We start from the raw sequence: 19396 nt of genomic DNA, 5'->3' as shown, positions 1-19396 counted from the left end.
TGGTGGTGAACTCTTTTAAGTGGTTAACATACATTTTGTTGCTGAACCATTCCACAGCAGTTCAGTTTCTTAGCTTCGATGTTGGTACTCTTCTTCAAAGTGCCCACTGCCATCTGCTGTAGTTAAAACACTTACTATCAATAAGTACTGCACACCACCTCACTTCAAATTATCCAAACTTTCCTTCAAAGAAATGGGAAATATGACAGTGAGACAGATTTTGTTAGGCCCTAAAAAAGAAGAAAGATGTGCAAGTGACACAACACAAGTACAGACGGATGTGGAGGAGAAAATGTTGGGTTCCAAGCTTTGTGTAATGCTAACAGGAACAGATGATACTGTGATGTTGGTGACAGCTAATCTACTCTCGGGTCAGCTCAGCAGGCCAGCAGCAAAGTTTGGCTCAGAGAAGGAGAGCTATAAATCACTTACAGACACTTCCCCCCCTTTCTCTCTCTCTCTCTCTCACACACACACACACACACACACACACACACACACACATACATATACACAAAATCAGTGAGAGATCACATCTGCCTCATCTCTCTCACGTAGAAGACACAGACACCCATATGAATGTATGCACATGCACAAACTGAGACTAAAAAGAAAATCAGATCTCTTTTTCCTGAGCCATAATCTTTTAAAACATCTTAAACTTTTAGTTTCAAACTTCGGCTCAACATTAAATTGCTGATTCAGTCCCTGTTCTGCCCCCTGCAACCCTTCGCCAGGTTTCTGCTGCAAGAGAATATTTTCCTCTTAAACAAGTGGTTCTTTATCTGAGATAGCAGCCATTTAAATCTGCAGGGAACTTAAGCAGTTTGCTTCTTGGTGTCACAACTGACCCTAAGACGAGGAAGTCGGTCCTGCAAGTTTTGTTGAGGTGGACACAAAAGTGCCAACCATCTGTCCTTCTGCACTGAGAAATTTGTTGAAGGACAGTGGATTTAATCTGTCAAAGGCAGGCTATACTGTGAATACTAGGGGAAAAAAATAGAGGGATTATCTGCAAGGAAAATGAGAAGTGTAACATTGGGTTGTATTGCTGCTAAACAGAAACTTGTTGTGAGTTTAAAGAAAAAAGAACTCCAACCTGCTTTAGCTTGAGCGGTTGGCCGTAAGAATTTAGAGATTTAATGGAATATAATGATAGAAAGAGCTGCTGCCACATTAAGAGGCCTTGATTGAGGTGTGAGCGGAGCGTGGGATACAGTAAGGTCATATTTGAACTCCTTACCAGACTGTGTAATGGCATATAATGCTACAACAAGAAGATTTCAATAATATTTTGTTGAAAAATACAAAAACAGCTACTTCAAGTATTTGCTGAGGCTCCCCATCCTGTATATTATTTTATTTATTTTTTGCACATATGTTGTTGTTTTTTTTGTTTTTTTTGTCATTTTGTGTGTATGTGCTGAATGTTTAATCTGTAAAATAAAATGAAAAATATTATTAGAAAAAGATGCATGGTTGCAGGGCTTAAAACACTTTCTATACTTTCTTGAGCTTGAATCCTAGCATCTAATGTGAGACACAAAACTGTTCTATTTTAGGAATGACGTGATTCGTCTGGAAATGTTATGCTCTATCTATCAAGATCAATATTCATAAAACTTTATAATACGGAACAGAGCAAAACATATTTGCGGTTTATTGACAGGTATTTGCAAACGGCACGGGCCATATGAGAGAATCTCTGGTCAGCTGGTCCAAGTTGTCAGTTTTTAGGAGGCACAAAGTAAGAGATCGTCGATAGCAGCAAAATCCACCTTGATTTATCAGTTTCATTGACTGTTTCACTGCAGTTTTTTAAGTGTTGTATTTTTCATTCGTTTTTATTTTGACTTTGTTTTTATTTATTTATTTATTTTGTTTTCAAGTCAGTTTATTTTCTTGTAATTTCCAGTGGGCTTTGCTCGTTTCAGGGGGGTTTTTTTTGGTATGTTTAGTCTTATTTTAGTTTTAGTTTTACTTTTTTGTTATTATAATATAGGGAATATTTGTCAGGGGCACAATTTAAGAAGTTCAGAAAGGGTATTACAATACAAACCCAACACTGTGTGATAGCAGTTGACAGTAATGTAGACATCCCAGTCTGAATGCACTGCTGCCCCTTCATGCATGTTGTGTTAACAGATTTGACTGAATTAATAGACTAAAACTAAAGATATTTCCTGTGTATTTTTATTTTATTGTAGTTAGTACATCAGTCATTTCAGTTTTCATCTATTTCAGTTGACTAAAATATTTTTTTCACATCTAGTTTTAGTTTTTAGTTTAGTTTGGTCTTAAACGTCTTATCAAGTTGTCATAGCACTTGATGATGTCCTGAGTGTGTGTCAATGAGTCCAAGTGTCTGGACAAAATACCGCTTCTGAATGTGGTTTCCAGTGACTCAACCCCCTGAGGGTTTTTTAATTTATCTTGCTTGACTTGGTAGCGAGCCGCCTTGTATTTGCCAGTACAAAAGAAAAAAGCAACAATCTTCATGTGACTGTTTTATCAGTCCAGGTTGAATCGCTGTGTAAGAGGAAATAAATGTACCTCCCTCTGCGGACAAACTGTAAAACATTTTGAGTGAAAAAACATTGACTCTGTACTTTGGACATGCTCTGCATCCGCAGGGCACTATGGAAAAGGTAGTTTTGATAAAATAATAAAAGAAATCAGATTTTTATGAGACAATATTCTGTCATTTTTAAGCTGAGATACTTGTTTTGGCTCTTACATCGTTTGATTTGGTCCTCCCATGTCACCCTGATAAGACTGTAGACATTTATGTGCCCAGGAAGACTCGGGAGATCCAGACAGGCACACAGAAGAGATCCAGGAGAAGACTTTTATTGTGGAGAAACCAGTGGCTGTATCAAATGTTGGCACAGGGTTTCTATCATCTGCAGGATAATGTGCATGTGATATGCCAGGCCTCCACACACACATTCTCTCTATCCTTCTCGCACACAAACACACATGCAGCCAGTCAGTCAGTCGGTGGTCAAGGACATGTTTCCCCCAAGATAAACAAGCTTTTATTCAAAAGCTGTAACAACATCAAACCGATATCTGTCATATCAGCACATGCTTCTGTGGCCAGGAAATATGTGTCTTTTATTTGCCTCCGGATTACAGTGCGTTATACTGTGATATGCATTCACAGGCTTTATGTGCTTGGCAGGTTTTTGTGTGCATTTGATCAGATATGCATCTGTGTGCTTTACAACATTGGCAGTGGCAGAAAGCGAGCCCATCCAAGGCACAGAAATTGCTCTCTGTTTGTGGGCAACCAAAGCTCTGCGACTTCTGTGTGTGTTGCCTTTAGGACACAAAGAACCTGGACACCATGTCAAAATTTAAATTTGTTTAGTTATACCAGCTGTTAGATCATAGAAGAAAGTGTTTGTGTTTGCTGAAGAGGCATAAAGAGAGATGGGGAGTAATGGGGTGGAGACATTAAAGCAGAGAGGAAAAGTGAGATGAGCACGGTTATTTCTGAGTACACATCCCAGTCAAATGTTTATTCTCCTCCTGTGCTTTTATGTTCCAGGGTCCTGCTGGTGCCAAAGGCGATAAGGGGGAAAGAGTAAGTCACTCCACTCACACACTTCAACCACTGTTTAGAGCAAATCAAATTTAACTGCACCATTTTGCAGTGGAAATATTGTTATTTTGCTGAAGTAAAACTCAGGCTATTACTCACTAATGCTTCACAACCTTGTTTTGGAGAAACAGAATTACTATCCAGTACACATTTGCTGTTTCACGTCGGTCTCTTGCACAAACATTCACTTTATTTCTCTTTCTCTCCCTCAACCTTGTTTAGAGCAAACCAAATCAAATCAGTGTTCATGGTTCAAATTTGCAGCCGAGCAGGGTCTGTATTTTCGCTGACACAGTAGCCAGGCCATCACCGCCGACAGCTTCAGAGACACACGACTTGCCAACTTGAATCGAACCTGTAATTCCTGTTTCTGCCCCATTTTTATCAACTGCTAGGGACATTTGTACCTCGATGCAGTTAATTTCTGTTGGAAGACCTGAGATGAAAGTCTCTTTAAAAAACATGACAGGATTTTCCCCTCAGTGTTCTGCATTTTGTGGTTTGGCCCAGTTGTGAAGAAATCTGGCAGAATATGGTTAGTATGTTGTTGTTTGCATCTACTCCTCATTTCAGAGTCACAGAGTAATTTTTGCGGTAATAACTTAACAGGGGAAAAATAAACATTTACTACACAGTTTTTCCCTAATCTATTTTTGCTATATACACAGTAATAGGTGTCACATCAGATGATTGGAGGACGATGATCATGATCATGATGATGATTATTTGTACAAGGCAAAAGAGGACACTGCTAGCTGCATTCATTATAAACATCAGTTAAGTAGTGAGACCTTTTTTTGCATGAATTAATCTATTGGCAAGGGACACAATTTTGGTATCAGAATTGTTTTGATTTCATCTGTAGTCTGTGAATTTTTTTTACCAATCACATTTGAGCAGACTCTGGTTGCATGTGGGGAAACGAAATGAAATGCAATCATAAAACCCATCAACTATCATCCAAGTACAGTTTAGCTTAGACTTTTCAAATGTATATGTTTATCTGCAGATACATTTATAGAAATTAGTTCTAACTCCAGCCTTGTGCCTCAAGGTGCTAATCAGACTGTAAACAATGACTGGCATGCACAAGAATAAGTCTTGGCAGAGATATCATTATCTGGATATCCTGGCTAGAGCAGAAGCCCCAAACACTGGTCATTGCCCCCAGGGGCTAAATTGTTGTCAGATAATTTGCCAATGGATACCAAGGTTGAAATATGTGTAGGTGTTTTTTTTTTAAATGTTACCTTAAATAGATTGTATGTAAGAGGTGTGACTCCATTACACTCAACCAGTAAGGACCTGGTGCCAGTTAAACCACAAAATCTATGTATGGGATCTTATTTTGTAGCTAATTTAGTATTGTACTTCTATAACAGAGTGAAAAGAAACTACAGTTGCATTTCCACCACAGGGACCAGGGTCTAAATTAAGTTCTTATTTGAGTCCCTGCTCAGAGGGTAGGATGTTCAAAAAGTACAAGAACGTTTGGGGTGAGGCTTGCAGTGCTGAACATTTCTTATTGGCTGAGTATTTACAGCATTTTATTTCATCCACAATCTTTAAAAATCTGCAGCTGCAAACCAGTTTGTTGCTTCAACTCATCAGTATAGAGTTACAGAAGGAAACATACAGCAGATGGACTGGTGACATCAGTGGTGTCATCATTGTTGTATAGTGACACAAACGACGTGTAGAAACAACCATCTCTTTTTCATACGTCAGCAGACTAATTTGCTTAATCTCTGTGGTTCTTTATGGGCTGAAGGAACCTTTTAGTTTCTTGAAAAGTGAAAACTAAAAGTTCTGGGTACTTTGGGTCCTGACACGTATTTTGGAAAGCTCCTCCAGATAGGCAACAGTTTTCATGAGCTATGTAGTTCTCCTCATAATGAGTAAACTGAATTTTGTGTGTAAAATCAGTGGAGTCCTCCTCCTTTTAGTATGGTATTAAAACTAGCAGTTGCAACTTAGGTCACTTAATTTCAAACCCTTTTTAAGCTATCTACTCAATTCCAAGTCCAGTTTCAACCTTATTGACTTTGGATTCAAAGTCAATAAGGTTATTCCTAAATATTTTTTATAATTACATCTTGATATCTGGTAAATTATGTATTTTACAAATACCATTTTGCTCTCATGAGTGTGCTATCTGTTATAGCCAATATAAATATAAGGGTGCTTAAGTGTATGGAATAAAGGTGGAGTACACTCATTAAAACAGCCACAAAACACCCGCCCACTAATTTATCAACCACTGGTCTGGGCGTTTGTGTCCCTGTGGTTGCTCACATAGAAAAGTGATGTATCCGTCTACTGTGTGGTCATGTAATATCAGACTTAAAGAGCTCTCTGTTTGTTCTTCAGGGCGACGTGCAAACCCAAGCTGCTGTGCGTGCCATCGCACGGCAAGTGTGTGAACAGCTCATCCAGAGTGAGTAATCAGAAATATTTACAGATTAACACCATCATGCTATTACGTACAATTGCTTTACTGAAATTGTTTCTTCTGAGCTCAACTGACTTCACACCATTTCTTCTCTTTCGTTTGATTCTCTTCTATTTGATTTGTGGTAAAATATCACTATAAAAAAAAACAAAAAACAAATGAAAAATGCCAGAAAGCTCATTCTAAATCATTTGAAACAATTCTCCTCCTCTACTTCTTGCAGGCCACTTGTCTCGCTATAACTCCATACTGAACCAGATCCCCGCCCAGTCGGCGGTGTCAGTCCGAACAGTACCAGGACCGCCCGGAGAGCCGGGTAGGAGAGGATCCCCAGGACCTCAGGGAGAGCAAGGTCCACCCGGCAGGCCAGGCTTCCCCGGTACCAACGGCCAGAGCGGACGACCAGGAGATAGAGGTGAGAGATATAAAGGGATGTTTAGAATTAAGAGTTAGAGTTATGAACACAATGAACTCACATTGAGAGACAGACAGAGGAAAAATGTACTTGGCAATTTCCATACATACACCTCTTATTCTCTCAGTAATATACAGACTGATTACCATCCATCATCAGTCCTTCACTGTTTGGATTGTCTAGACACTATATGCTGTTGTTTATATTAGCACCAGAAAGAATGAACAAGCATTTTGAGTGTTTATTAGACTGGCCTTGCTGCAGCGAGCAGGTGATGATCCTGGAAAATATGACAAATGAATTGTAGGAAAAGTGTGATATGCAGTGTAGAAAAGTATGAACTATACAAACAATGACTATACGAAGCCTCTGAGTTCTCTTTTATTTAATGTTATGTGTGGCATGTGATGCCTGTATTACAGAGCTGACAGAAAATGAAGGAAGAGAGAGAGAGAGATAGGGAATGTCATGACCCATAAGATAACAGGCAGTGCACTCTTTTTGGGGGAGGTTTTCCTCACTCTTGGGAGGGTCTACAGGACAGGGGGTGTCACACACTGTACAGATTGTAAAGTCTGCTGAGGCAAATTGTGATTTGCGATTTTGGGCTAAATAAATAAAATTTGATAGCTTACAAATAACGAAGAGGAGGAATCTTGTTCTCTTCAGTTAAAGAGGAAGCACATCAAAGTCTGTTTATTCATAGTGAGGAGTGCTACTGCATATGTGAAGCCTGTTGTGGTTTCAGAGGGAGTGGCTGAAAGTCTGATAAATTGCCTCAAGTGATGTCATTTGAGTCAGCGCCAGTTGAGGCTGAAAACCATCTGGGATTGAGGAGTTAGAAAGAAGTGGGTTTACCAGACATCTACAGCCTGCTCCTCATCTCTGTTAGCAGCTCAAAGCTACATCAGCCACTATGAGCATGACACACCACCAACTGTTGAGTTGCATTGTGGGACATGGACATGGAATTAAAAATATGACCTCAAGTTCTGCTGTATCGATTTTTACACTTTTATTAAAGGTCAAAGTGAACTGAAACTTTTTAACTCTATTAGATCACATCGCCATTTTCTGCACCTGTTTAAAGTCTGTGTAAAGGAAAATGGCAACTTCTAAACCCATTATTCATGTTAGAACATAGTGGCTGAAAACTTGAAAACACTGAGAACTATGTAGTACTGAACCCTGGAGTTAGACTGTTAAACTGTTTTTTTGTAATTTATGTGTTCAGGACATTTTGGGTTGACCGAAACACGGCTCAGTGACGTGCCAGGGCCGTGGTCCCCCAACACTATATAAACCCCGTGAACCAACACACGAATGACAGAGCCTTTCAACAAATGCCAAAAATGTTTAAAAAATCTATTTCTTTGTTATCTTATATTAAGATACAATCATGTTTTCTTCCTCTAAAACAAAATATGACGTGTGCTTACATAGGCTTGAACCAACCAATTTTCAGCTAAAATATCATGAAATCCACATATCAATCAATTTTCAGCTTTTAGTGGCACAGACCAAAGATTCATTAGTTAGTTGGCATCAGCAGGGTACATTCTTCATGTTTGTTGTGTAAGTCCCACTTTTCAACGTTCAAATCAAATTCCTCCCAATGTCATCCTGCCTGTCCTCTACAGTACATTGTAGTACTCATCTAAGAAGTGCTGAGACCACTGTCATAACAATTAGAGAGTTGTGTTTCAAATATTCCATATTATCATTATTTAATATTAACGTATCATGATTTCCAATATTATCTCCATTTCATCAAACCCTAAAGTGGAATTAAATGACTTACTAAATGTATTCAAAATAAATTTTTACAAAACAAAAAGTATGTGGAGCATAGAAAATGTGTTCTGATTATTTTAAATACTATTTTAAAAAATGGTTGAAGTTTTTCCCCATTTTAAACTAAAACAAAATCATGTCATGTTTTAGAAAAACATATTTCTGCATAATAGGAAACTGACAGCCATTGCAAAAAGAATAAATGAGTAGGTGAAGCACATTGTAGTTACGATATTTCATCTTCACTTCCATTTCTGCCTTTTCTGTTGTGTCTCCTGAGTGAGTGACAGAGCCAGTTATTTGGATAAAGATGGTTATTGTGATGTAACTGTATAAACCTCTGGGGTTGTAATAAATGTTTATGTAAAACAGGAGTGTCCAGCCGGTGAGAGCAGAGTGCTTATAAAATAATCAAACGCATTACTGTTTGTAAAGTGATGCATTTCCCTTTTCAACAATAGCCAGCAGGGCTTTTACTGTGAAAGGAACAGAAAAATGAAACCAGAAAGTCTTCAACGTGCCTGTATGTTTGCTGCTTCTCTCTGACTCACAGTGAGGGTCAGAGCTCCCGCGAGCTTCAGTCTAGGCCAGAAGACAGTAACTCCAGTATCCATGAGGTCATTCCCCCTGCCACGAATGCTCAGAGGAGAAACAGCCTTTATGAGGCTCCGTCTTCATCTCTAAAACACGCAACCCACACCAAAGAACCACACACTGACTGAGCTCTGCACACACACACACACACAGAGGAAAACTGAGTGCAGTCAGGAAATGTCCAGCATGGTTACCTCCTTCTCCACTGAGGTTCAGACCTTTGATTCTCCCCAATAACATTTATGACCTGCAGCCACTGGTCTACCGCACGCACACACACACACACACACACACACACACACACACACACACACAAACACACGTTTTATTGTTTTGTGGGCTGAACTGAAACCAGAGTAGGCCAGATATTATAAAAAGATGTATGGCTTACTTAAAAAAAATAGACATGTTATTATTATGTATAGCTGATACCAGAATGAGGCTCAACACATGAAACCATTTATATTCCACGCACACAATGTGGGTCAGCTAGCAGCCGTTATAAAGAGATATCGCACAAGGCCGCCAGTGTAGCGAATAAATTTTTATTTGAGGTAACGTAAAATGTTTACTCCTCAGCCTCATTGTGCTGCACTTCCTCTTTACCAGTGCAATTGATTAAGACAGTCGTAAAAGCAGCAGGACAGAAAATCTGCAGATCACCGGTTTTATGTGGTTCTCTAATATTAGAGTGTACGAAAAATATTCCATTAGGTCATTCAAACAGCTGCAGCACTGGACAGCAGCACAGAGTCGACTCTGGATCTATCATACATTTTATTAGACTGATCATCCAGGGGTAATTTACCAAGCACATTTTCTCCACAAAATTTGCAGTGTAATACTGATGTTGAGTAAAAAGTGGTAGAAGAATTATTACAGATAATACAGATAATAGTATTAACAGCACAATTTACTTAAAGTACCAAAGTAAAAGGGTAACCTGTTATAAAAACCATTGTAATGGTACGTGAAAGTTAACTTAACTTTAGTTAATAGTTATTTCAGTGTTAAAGAAATAAATGATAATTAATTCTACTTATTATTACTTCTTTCCACCGCTTGGGTAGTCAATATTGTAAACTGTTCATAGTCAAGTCAGTTTTAATTTTATAACACCAAATCATAACATAATTTATCTCAGGGCACTTTTCATACAGAGCAGGTCGAGACTGTACTCACTATATTATTTACTAGAAGTGAAACCATGTAGAAAAAAAAATCATATCATGATTGTAGTGACCAAAATTAAATTCAAAAGTACTTTTATACAAATCATTTCATCAAGGAGGGGGAGTAGGAGAAAAGGGAACGTGCAGTGTAATTAATCCTTACGCAGCTGTGTGTGCACCATGAAGGTCAAAAGTGAGGTGTGTGTGTGTGTTTCCAGGTCTTCCAGGAGAGAAGGGAGAGCGGGGGAGTCCAGGGGTTGGGGTTCAGGGACCTCGAGGACCACCCGGACCTCCAGGTAAGATACAAACACACACACAGTCCTGAGAGTGCTTGATGAGCTAAACCAACTGAATCAACACACTCACTGAACATGCACTCATGAGACTCAGTGCTGAAGGGCAGCATGGCTTTCCTGCTTTCTTTGCTGCATCTACTGCATGAAACAATCTTAAATTTAAGCTTAGTATCCCTAAATGATTTTAAAGTTATGATGAAGTCCACTGAGTCCAGGCTGTCTATGCAAACGTTTTATCTGATTGTTTTAATGTCATTCATTTCCACCTGTCTTACTGTGATTTACTGTTGAAGTTCTGTGTTGCTGCTGTTCTTGGCAAGGTCTCCCTCCTTGTAAAAGAGATCCTTTATCTCTGCGGGACTAACCTGGTGAAATAAAGTCTAAATAAATCAAACTCTCCACTCTCAATGCTCAAATAGCATTTTGAAGGTGCTGTAGCTGCTGCAAAATATGATAATTTAGCATTATTATGTTCCTGAATATGTATTTTTAGTGTTTTGTGACTGCGACCTGGCTGCGTGGAATCTTTTCTATTCTGAACAAAACCAAAAGTGGCTCAAATATTGCAACAATAGAGTAGCGCAGAGACGTAATGTGTTTTGGATTTGCTTTACTCTCTGTTAAATCTCCGTCTGAGAAAAGCAAGCAGACGTTTTGGACCATGAATATAATTCTCTGTATTGATTTCCCTGTGTGCAGTGTGTTTTGAGGTTTGTGTTATGAAAATATGTCAGTGCTGGGATTTTCTGTTTACTCTTGTGCGATCAATACTCAGAACAAGCTGACAAAACTCCCCTGAAACTTTTCTATGATCAGATAAAATAAAAATAAATAAATAAATCTGAAAATGCGATATATGCGAAAGGAAATGTGTTCAGAGAGAAAGGTATAGGGGAGAGCTCTCTGTCTTCATCTGCGGTGCTTTTCTGGAGTATTTCTGGAATGATAATTTTAGGACTTGGCACATGGCACTCCCCTCAAAATATTGATTTCATATTTCTGCTGACTGCTGAAGTGAGTCCTGATGGAGCAGTTTCTCTTATGTAAACAGAAAACAGAAGCCTCTGGCTAAAGAAGTGTGTTATTCCTGCTCCTGGCCTCAGGACATTCACTATCATCTCAAAAACGACAGTCATGTTATTTTTGGGATTTAGAGATTGATTAGGTGATAGTACAGCGACAGTTGTACCCTCGGTTGCACATCTTCAGGTTATTTTCCTCCTTCCTTCTCTTTCGTCCTTTATCCCCTCTCACCAGGTGTCAGACTGCCAGAGTCCTCTCATTGATTCTTTATTGATGCCTGACTTTGTGTACTCGCCCGTATTAAACACAAACTCTTCCTCCATCCTCAGGCCTGCCTGGTGAAGGACGGACAGGCAGCCAGGGCCCTCCTGGTCGGCCTGGTAACCCGGGAACACCAGGGAGGTCGGGTAATCCAGGTTCCACGGGACCAGCTGGCCCACCAGGATACTGTGACCAGAACTCCTGTCTGGGGTACAACGTCGGAGGTAAACATCATTCAGCTGCTATTAAAGAACACAAAGTCTCTCTCACATCAAAACAATAACAACAGGTGTAGTTTGAGACGTGATGAAGAAGCTTGGGATCATGGGAGCTTATTATAACCTCCACTGCTAATGAAAATCTAACTCAGGCAGAAATCATGGGTGAGGTAACTTAGTTAAGTGTTATTCATGTTACGTTTAGTCACGTTTGCTGACTTACTTCTTCACTCTCTGATGTATCCCATGTTTTCCCCGAAGCTGTAGCCACTATACCAAAAAGCCTGAATAAATTACGAATTTCTCTGCGTTTGAACATTGCCAACATTGATTTGGCACTATAAGTACACAACTCAACAAAATATATAACATATGTCTAGTTGGTTTTAGACATTTTAATGGGGAAATGTTACATATTATACATTTAACTCTAATGCCTCATATTTAGCATTTATAAGCAATATAAATTAACTTAATAAATGGTTTATAACACACTATAATGTAGCTGTAAGCCCTTATAAGGACATTTTAATTGTTAATGTACAGTATTTGTGAACAGTTACGTCTCCTATGAAGTTGTTGGCAAATACACTGATTAGCATTTATATTTAGGGCTGGGTGATATAACTGAAACATTTGTCATGATGTGTGGTTTCAGTTAATATAGATAATTATTGATCATTTTAATGACCTGTTTTTAAGGAAGAGCAAGAAAAAAAGATTGAATTTGACACTTTGAATTTAACCACCTTACTTTAAATTTAACCACTTTATTTATCAAGGCACACAAGTAATAGACTTAATAGGCTTAAAAACCATAAAGCTGCCATACTGGCAAGCTAACCTCCCTTTTTATAATAATTTCCTCACCATCTGCACCCATCCTCTCACTCCTCAGTTTCGGTGTTGTGTCACATATCCATGATGCAACTGACAAACACCTGTTGAATGACTGCCTGTTTGTGTGTCACCTGTGGCCTGAGCCATATATCAAGGCATACGATTGGCTGTTTATGAGTCAGGGTGTATTTGTTGTGTGCTTTCACTGGAATCTGTATTTATTGCATTTAACTGAAACTACTGAATATTTTCGAGTGTCTATTGCAGATATCATGATTGTTTAATTGCCTAGGCCTTCTTATATCTGCTTACTACTATATTAACATGTTATATACCATTTATTAAATGTTTGTGTCCTAGTTATAAAAACAATAACTAATAAGAAGTGCTGTTAATGTTCAGCACTTGAAACTGAGCTGAGACAGCTTGTTTGGGTTACAAAGTGTCAAATTCAAAATATGAAGAAGCTCTTGCTCTTGACTTAATTATCAGTATAGCAGCAGAGCCTCGTGTCTTCTGTGACTAAAACCTCCAGTACTTTAGGGAAAGTCTGTCTCACATGACAGGAAGAAGTTAAAGACATGTTCTTGACGATCTTGTTATTTAGACTTTTTTTCAGCAAGAAAGTTAAGCAACCGCTGCTGATGACAAATGAACACAAACACACACGTACACAGAAGGTCGGGTTTTGGCAGTTGAAACAAAAACAACATTTTGACTGGAATATTTTCCCAAATGTAGTTAAAAATATCCAGACTTTACAAAAACATTCTCTGCTGATTATTTAGACCTTATTTGTCCAGATTTGTTTGAAACTGAGCAATAACTTTACCCTTTTAACGGACTTGTTCAGAGCAACCATCGGTATTACTGCTAAGAATGAATTCAGACACTTGTTTTATTTTCAGTATTGGCTAATTTATTGACATGAACATGTTAAAGAGTCTAACCCTGCCCAGTCTTTCCACCTTATAAACCATCTTTTATACATATAAAACAGTGAAATATTGTTTTCACAGTGACAGCCGGCTCTCAGATAGTTATTGTTCTCATAAAGCTCTCAGAGAATTGGAGAGTAATCTGGCTTTTATGGTTGTTCCACTGAAGTTTATACATTCATGTCCACACTGATGGATTAAGAAGTTAACTGTGTCACTGACTGACACTATTTGTCTGTGTTAAGATCTAATAAAATATGCTGATACACACACACACAGGATGTCTTTGAATATCCATACTGATGAGGTCCTTACAGGCTTAATGGGTCCATTGTCTCAGCTCGGATGTTATACATCTGTCAGCTTCTGACAAGTCATCTTAATGAAATATCATCTGCTAAAAGTAGCTGATGGATGAGACATTACTTCATCTCTCAACCCAGATTTATTTCATATAAAAGGATTCCATTGAGAATGTTTTTTTTTATGACTTAGAAGAGTCTTGCCTGTTATTCTTAACCATGCAAGGTTTAAATGCTGCCTCCTCGACCACTTGAAAGGAAAATTAGATTACAAATATAGTATGTGAAGTAGTGTTGTTCCTTTCAGAGCAGCTTGATTTTGACCTTAAATTTGTCATTTGGACTTTCAAAAGTATAGTTCAGTTTTCTAGGGTTTTTCCTACTTAAACCAATACAAAAACCAAACCAATTGTTATCTTATTTTGAGGTTAATGTTTCTGTCTGCAGTTTAAGGCTTTGTTATGAGGTTAGCTTGCCTTAGCTTGATTCATTAGCAATTTTTACATTTTTACAAGTACATACAAAATCCCTAAAGAGTTAAAGAGACAAACCAAACTGGGACTGAAAACTTAAAATAAAAATTACTGCCCTGACTGTGGGTGAACTATTAGATCAAAACGTGTATACACATACTTAATTAATTAACCCTCTTTGGCATAGGATATCAGCACACTTTTCCTATTTTTTAAAATGGGTGTTACTGTACTTCCAAAGAAAGTTGGTAGTTGAGCTAAGATAGGTTTAAACTCAGCATTAAAATATTTTAAATCTGTATGCACGTCTGACTGTTAAATATAAAGCTGTAGTCAGCAGCCTCTTAGCTTTGCTCAGCATAAAGACTAAGAATGCAAAAACAGCAACTGGCCTGGCTCCTGGCCAAGAAGTAGAAATAGACTCATAACTTCCCATAAAAATAATCTCCATAGTTTCTGTACCAATTTAACAAACAAGATACAAAGTATAAATCAAGTATAAAGTATAAATTTGTGAGCCTCAGATGTGTTGGTGGGAAGAGTTTGTGATCTTTGGACAAAGTCAGGCTAACTGTTTTCACTTGTCTAATCTGAACAAATTACCTGCTGGCTTCTGTAGCTTCATGTGAAACGGCCAGGCATAAAAACAGTAGCCTATCAATCTACTCATCTAACTCTAAGAAAAAAATGTAAACATCACAAAAGATTGAACTGTTTTTTTTTTCAAGCATATCATGGAGCTGCATGTAGGTACATAAAGAGGTTATTCTCTTCTGTTTAGAAAAATAGCAGCTGTTTAATATCTTCATATTGTAAGCTTTATTTATTAAAATGTAATTCACTAAAAGTCATACTTTAGTGTGGCCTGAATAACTTTTAAATGACTGTTGATGCATGATAAGACACTGCAGTTATTTTTGTGTAACTGCAAAGAAAATTCAGCCTTGACTGTGGTTGATTAAGTATTACTCACAAGTCATGTTTTCCTTGGTATACTCTTGTGTACTACTGATTTCTGTGTTAGGAATCTTTATTTGTACTTTCTCATGTGCAGAAAGAGAAATAGAGATCTGACACATTTTCCCTCTTTCCAAACATTTTTTAAGAATGTCTTAATATTTATTTGAGGTTAATTTATTGTAAGGATTACTCAGGGCATGTGTGTGTGTGTGTTTTCTTCCTCTGAAAAAGAGAAGCAGACTCCAACACTAATTTTTTTTTACCTCCAAACCACAACCGAACAGCTGGGGAAGTTCTGTCAGTGCCGTTTGAGAGGTTTAACTCTTTGGTGTCGTTGGGTTTTCCTCCTGATATGAGGTAACATCTTCTCTCCTCCTTGTGTTCTCCTCCCTCTGCCTCCTTCTGTTTCTGACTGAAGTTCAACAGGACTATGGGAATGAATACTGAGGAGCGTTCTTCAACCGTCCTCCTCTCCTCCTCCTCCTCCTGTGCTCACCTCCCTTCATCTGTGCCCTGTACATAAGACTAGAAACTGAGGAAATTGATAAATTATTCCTTCAAGGCCTCCATATTTCTTGGGATGGATAATTACTCCTGACCCCGGTGTTTAACCTCTAATCCCTGCAGCAGCGGTTTTTAAATTTTGTTTCTCCAGAGACCCTCTATTCCCAAATTACTTTTGCAAGCAACACTTTTTCTGTGAAATTATCAGGATTGTTTTTAACCAAACAGCCTGAAAATGTTTATTCGCTCATTTTAAGATAAGAAACAAAGCGTCTCCATAATAGAACAACTGATTTAAAGCAATTCTGTGCCCTTATTTTGGTCTGGTGTAAGGTTTAAGAAACACCAGATTTTCAGTCATTATGCATATCATTCTCCGCGATTCCTCATTATGAGCACAAACTGGATTAATTTCGGTTAACTTTCTTGATAAAATTGGATCATTAATCTGGCAGAGTCCTCATTTGACAGTCTCAGAGACAAAAATGGATTAGCTTACCGTCCCACAAGACCAAACAAAACCCCTTAACACTGCTGCGATGATCACCACCACTGATCCTGGTGCCATCTGTCAACAAATACTCGCGCACACAATGCTTCGCTGCAGCAGCCTCCGCTTCCAGCTCAAATCTCTTCAACACTAATCGCATCTTTCAAAGCCTGATGAATCAGCTAAATATGGCTGCATTCATTACTGAACCTCTATCTTTACATCACATATACTGTAAACTGGGCACAAAATCCAAATTTTATCCCTACTGTGACCCAGATGTGATCTTTTTATTTCTGGAAACATGATCAGATCTGGGCATGCAAGGTAGAAACCAGACTTGTCTTCAGTTTTATCAACCCACTTCCTCATTAACCCAAATCTTTTGGACACTATCATGAGTCCCAAATCTGCTTGTGCAACTCTTATTTGATTTATTTTATAACCCTTTAATATTGCACTCGCTGCCTCTTTATTGGTTTTAAGTGGTGGTGGTGGTATTTGAGGTGGTTGTAGCCGCAAAGTAAGCTTTAAGGGGATAATTTGGATTATTTGAAGAGGCGTTGTATGAGGTACATATTGATAGTCAGTGTACTACCTACAGATGGCAGTCAGCATGCCCCCAGTTTGGAGAAGCAAAGAAGGGCACCAGCACAGAAGCATAACAATGTACTGCTGTGGACAGAGTCAGAAGCAAGATGAATTTTACCCACCCAATAAAAAAAAATCAATTTCAGTTTGAAGTGTATGCTATAATTAGAGTAGTTTTACTGCTTTACCTTGACATCCGTTTCTGACAAGAAACCAGTGTTACATGAGCCAAATACTGCTTGCTCCAAACCAGCCAAACTCCATTGGTTAAATCAGTAATTTAGCCTCACAGAACACAAGAGTTGCTGGGCTTCCACTACCTTGATCTGTTGGTTAGTTTGTGTTATTGTGTGACTTTGGTGTTAGTTCAGATTCACACACATAATCACATAATAACAAAAATTAACCAATCATGGCAGCAGTGCATCAGCAACTCCTGTGTTCTGCAAGGTAAAATTACTGTTTTTGCCAAAGGTGTTGCTTTGGAGAGTGATATTTGTCTTGCATAATGGTGGTTACCTCATGGAAAAGGCTATCTTTCTGCAAAGTAAACTGGTGAAAATATTCAAAATATAGTGTACCGATATGGATTGTTTTTGTTTTTAGGTGGATGTTTTTTAAGTGACTAAAATTCACTTTGTTCCTGACCCTGTCCACAGTAGTACATTGTTTGGCTTCCATGCTGAAACTCTTCTCTGCTTCTTCAAAGTGGGGTGGACCGACCACTATATACTGTAGGTAATACACTGACTATGGATAAGTACCTAATAAAAGCCTAGATCAAATAAACCAAACTTTACCTTTGCTCCATGCTCACCCATGGCAGTGGTGGTTTTTTGTTTGCTGCGGCGCTCCTGAAACATTCACTCAAACTGACCCTCAATATTCCCGCCACACCAGTCCATCCCCTGCCTCACGGTGGCTACCAGCCCTACAACCCACCCTACAACCCTGCTGCAGTGGCTTACAACGACCAAGGAGGCGAAGATGAGGAGGAGGAGGAGGGAGAGGAAGAGCAGGACCCCTATTACCGTGGTTACCCCCCTCAGTACTATCCACGACAGCCCTCCCAGCTGGCCCACCATGGTTACCGCTCGAGCCCCACCCACTCTGAGGACACGGAGCTGAGGTCGCCGGGCGTCGCCAGGAGGTTTCCACGTGACGCAGTCGTCGTCATGGAGGCGAGTGAGGAGGGAGGACTTTAGAGGAAGGATGGACTCACCTAAAGTGCTTGAGCCCTGCACCACACCACACCCTGATACACACACGGAAATCAGACACTGACATGCATACACATCGTCCCCCATCTGAAACTGTGGTGAGAACCCCCCGTCCCTTCCTCCCAGTGGTTCTGTCCACCAGGTGAAACAGTGTAAATAGCTCTGTGGACTCTTGTATGATATCTCTGTCAATGGGGGGTCCAAAAAGTGCCTGATCTATGTTAGCATTGTCCAGTGGTAATAATGTAAAGGTAAGACCTGTTTCTTCCCATCTCACAGCTGATTTCAGGACTAAACCCTTCTGTTCGTGTGAAGCTGCATGTCTCCTTTGAGCCAGCCAGTGAGTGTGTAACTGGACACGTGCATCTTGTTTTGGTTGTGTGCAACTTGCTAGATTATTTTACAATTCAAAATCGAGGACGATGAGCTGGCAACATTTGTACAGGCTGCTTTTTATAATGATGATGAATCATGATTCCCCCACCTTCATCCTGTCTTTATTCCAGTGTGTAAAGGAATACTGAAATGTTTTTTTGAAGTGATTTTTTTCCCCGTACAGTATTGTGTCAAGTTTGCCTCTTTTCACCAACTATTATTAGAAGTGACTGCAGAAGCAGATGCATCAAATTTCTGTTAAGTTTACTTTTACCCTAACACTGTGGAACACAATCAGATGCATTATTTTTTAAAATTATTGTTTTTATGCAGAGAAAATGTGGCTGCCATTACATTCTGTCCTGTGATATTTCACTCTGTTGCCACAAAGGTGGACCAGAGAGGTCTACTACGAAGTAAGTCTCATGGGTTAGTGGGATATGTTGACAAGTTTTCAATATATAATAGCAACATAAACTGTATGTGTTATATTCATTTCAGTTGTTGATGCAGTTTGAGTTCCACAAACACGCAGTTGTCAGTTAGAAATAAACAGGAGGCACTGAGAGTGCATGAAGTTGATTATGCCTTATTTGCAGCAACAGTGTTGCTGTTTGTTGTAATATTTTTTTCAACATTCTTCATAGCGCTCCATTGTAACAATATGTTCTTGACTGTGAATGGCACACAATAGGTCTATTTTGTGTGAAAAAAAAAAAAGTCAAATCACACATCAAACACCCCTTTATGTGAGCATGGATACACCTAAGTGGAAAACCTGGCTTAACAAACAAAGTTGAGAACCATTGTCATGATAACCATTATCCATTAGGTTTAGGTTTTATTGAGCCAGCTAACGCAAAGAATGCCT

General features: G+C 38.9%; 1 protein-coding gene across 1 annotated transcript in view; it reads left to right on the top strand.

Moving 5' to 3' along the window:
• Positions 1–18631, top strand: part of col14a1a (collagen, type XIV, alpha 1a) — a 170744-nt gene extending 152113 nt beyond the window's left edge. Inside the window, exons 42-47 of the mRNA XM_084726318.1 lie at positions 3554–3589; positions 5978–6044; positions 6283–6474; positions 10253–10330; positions 11683–11838; positions 17831–18631. Of these exons, the coding sequence (XP_084582444.1) occupies positions 3554–3589; positions 5978–6044; positions 6283–6474; positions 10253–10330; positions 11683–11838; positions 17831–18135 (834 nt within the window). The 3' untranslated portion in view covers positions 18136–18631. The remainder of the gene's footprint in view (positions 1–3553; positions 3590–5977; positions 6045–6282; positions 6475–10252; positions 10331–11682; positions 11839–17830) is intronic.
• Positions 18632–19396: the final 765 nt, after the last annotated feature.

This window comes from Lutjanus erythropterus, chromosome 9 (genome assembly GCF_056507025.1).
Source record: "Lutjanus erythropterus isolate fLutEry1 chromosome 9, fLutEry1.hap2, whole genome shotgun sequence".
Lineage (NCBI taxonomy): Eukaryota > Metazoa > Chordata > Actinopteri > Lutjaniformes > Lutjanidae > Lutjanus > Lutjanus erythropterus.
Note: the sequence above shows the minus strand (reverse complement) of the source record. Positions and strands in the feature narration are given on the sequence as shown.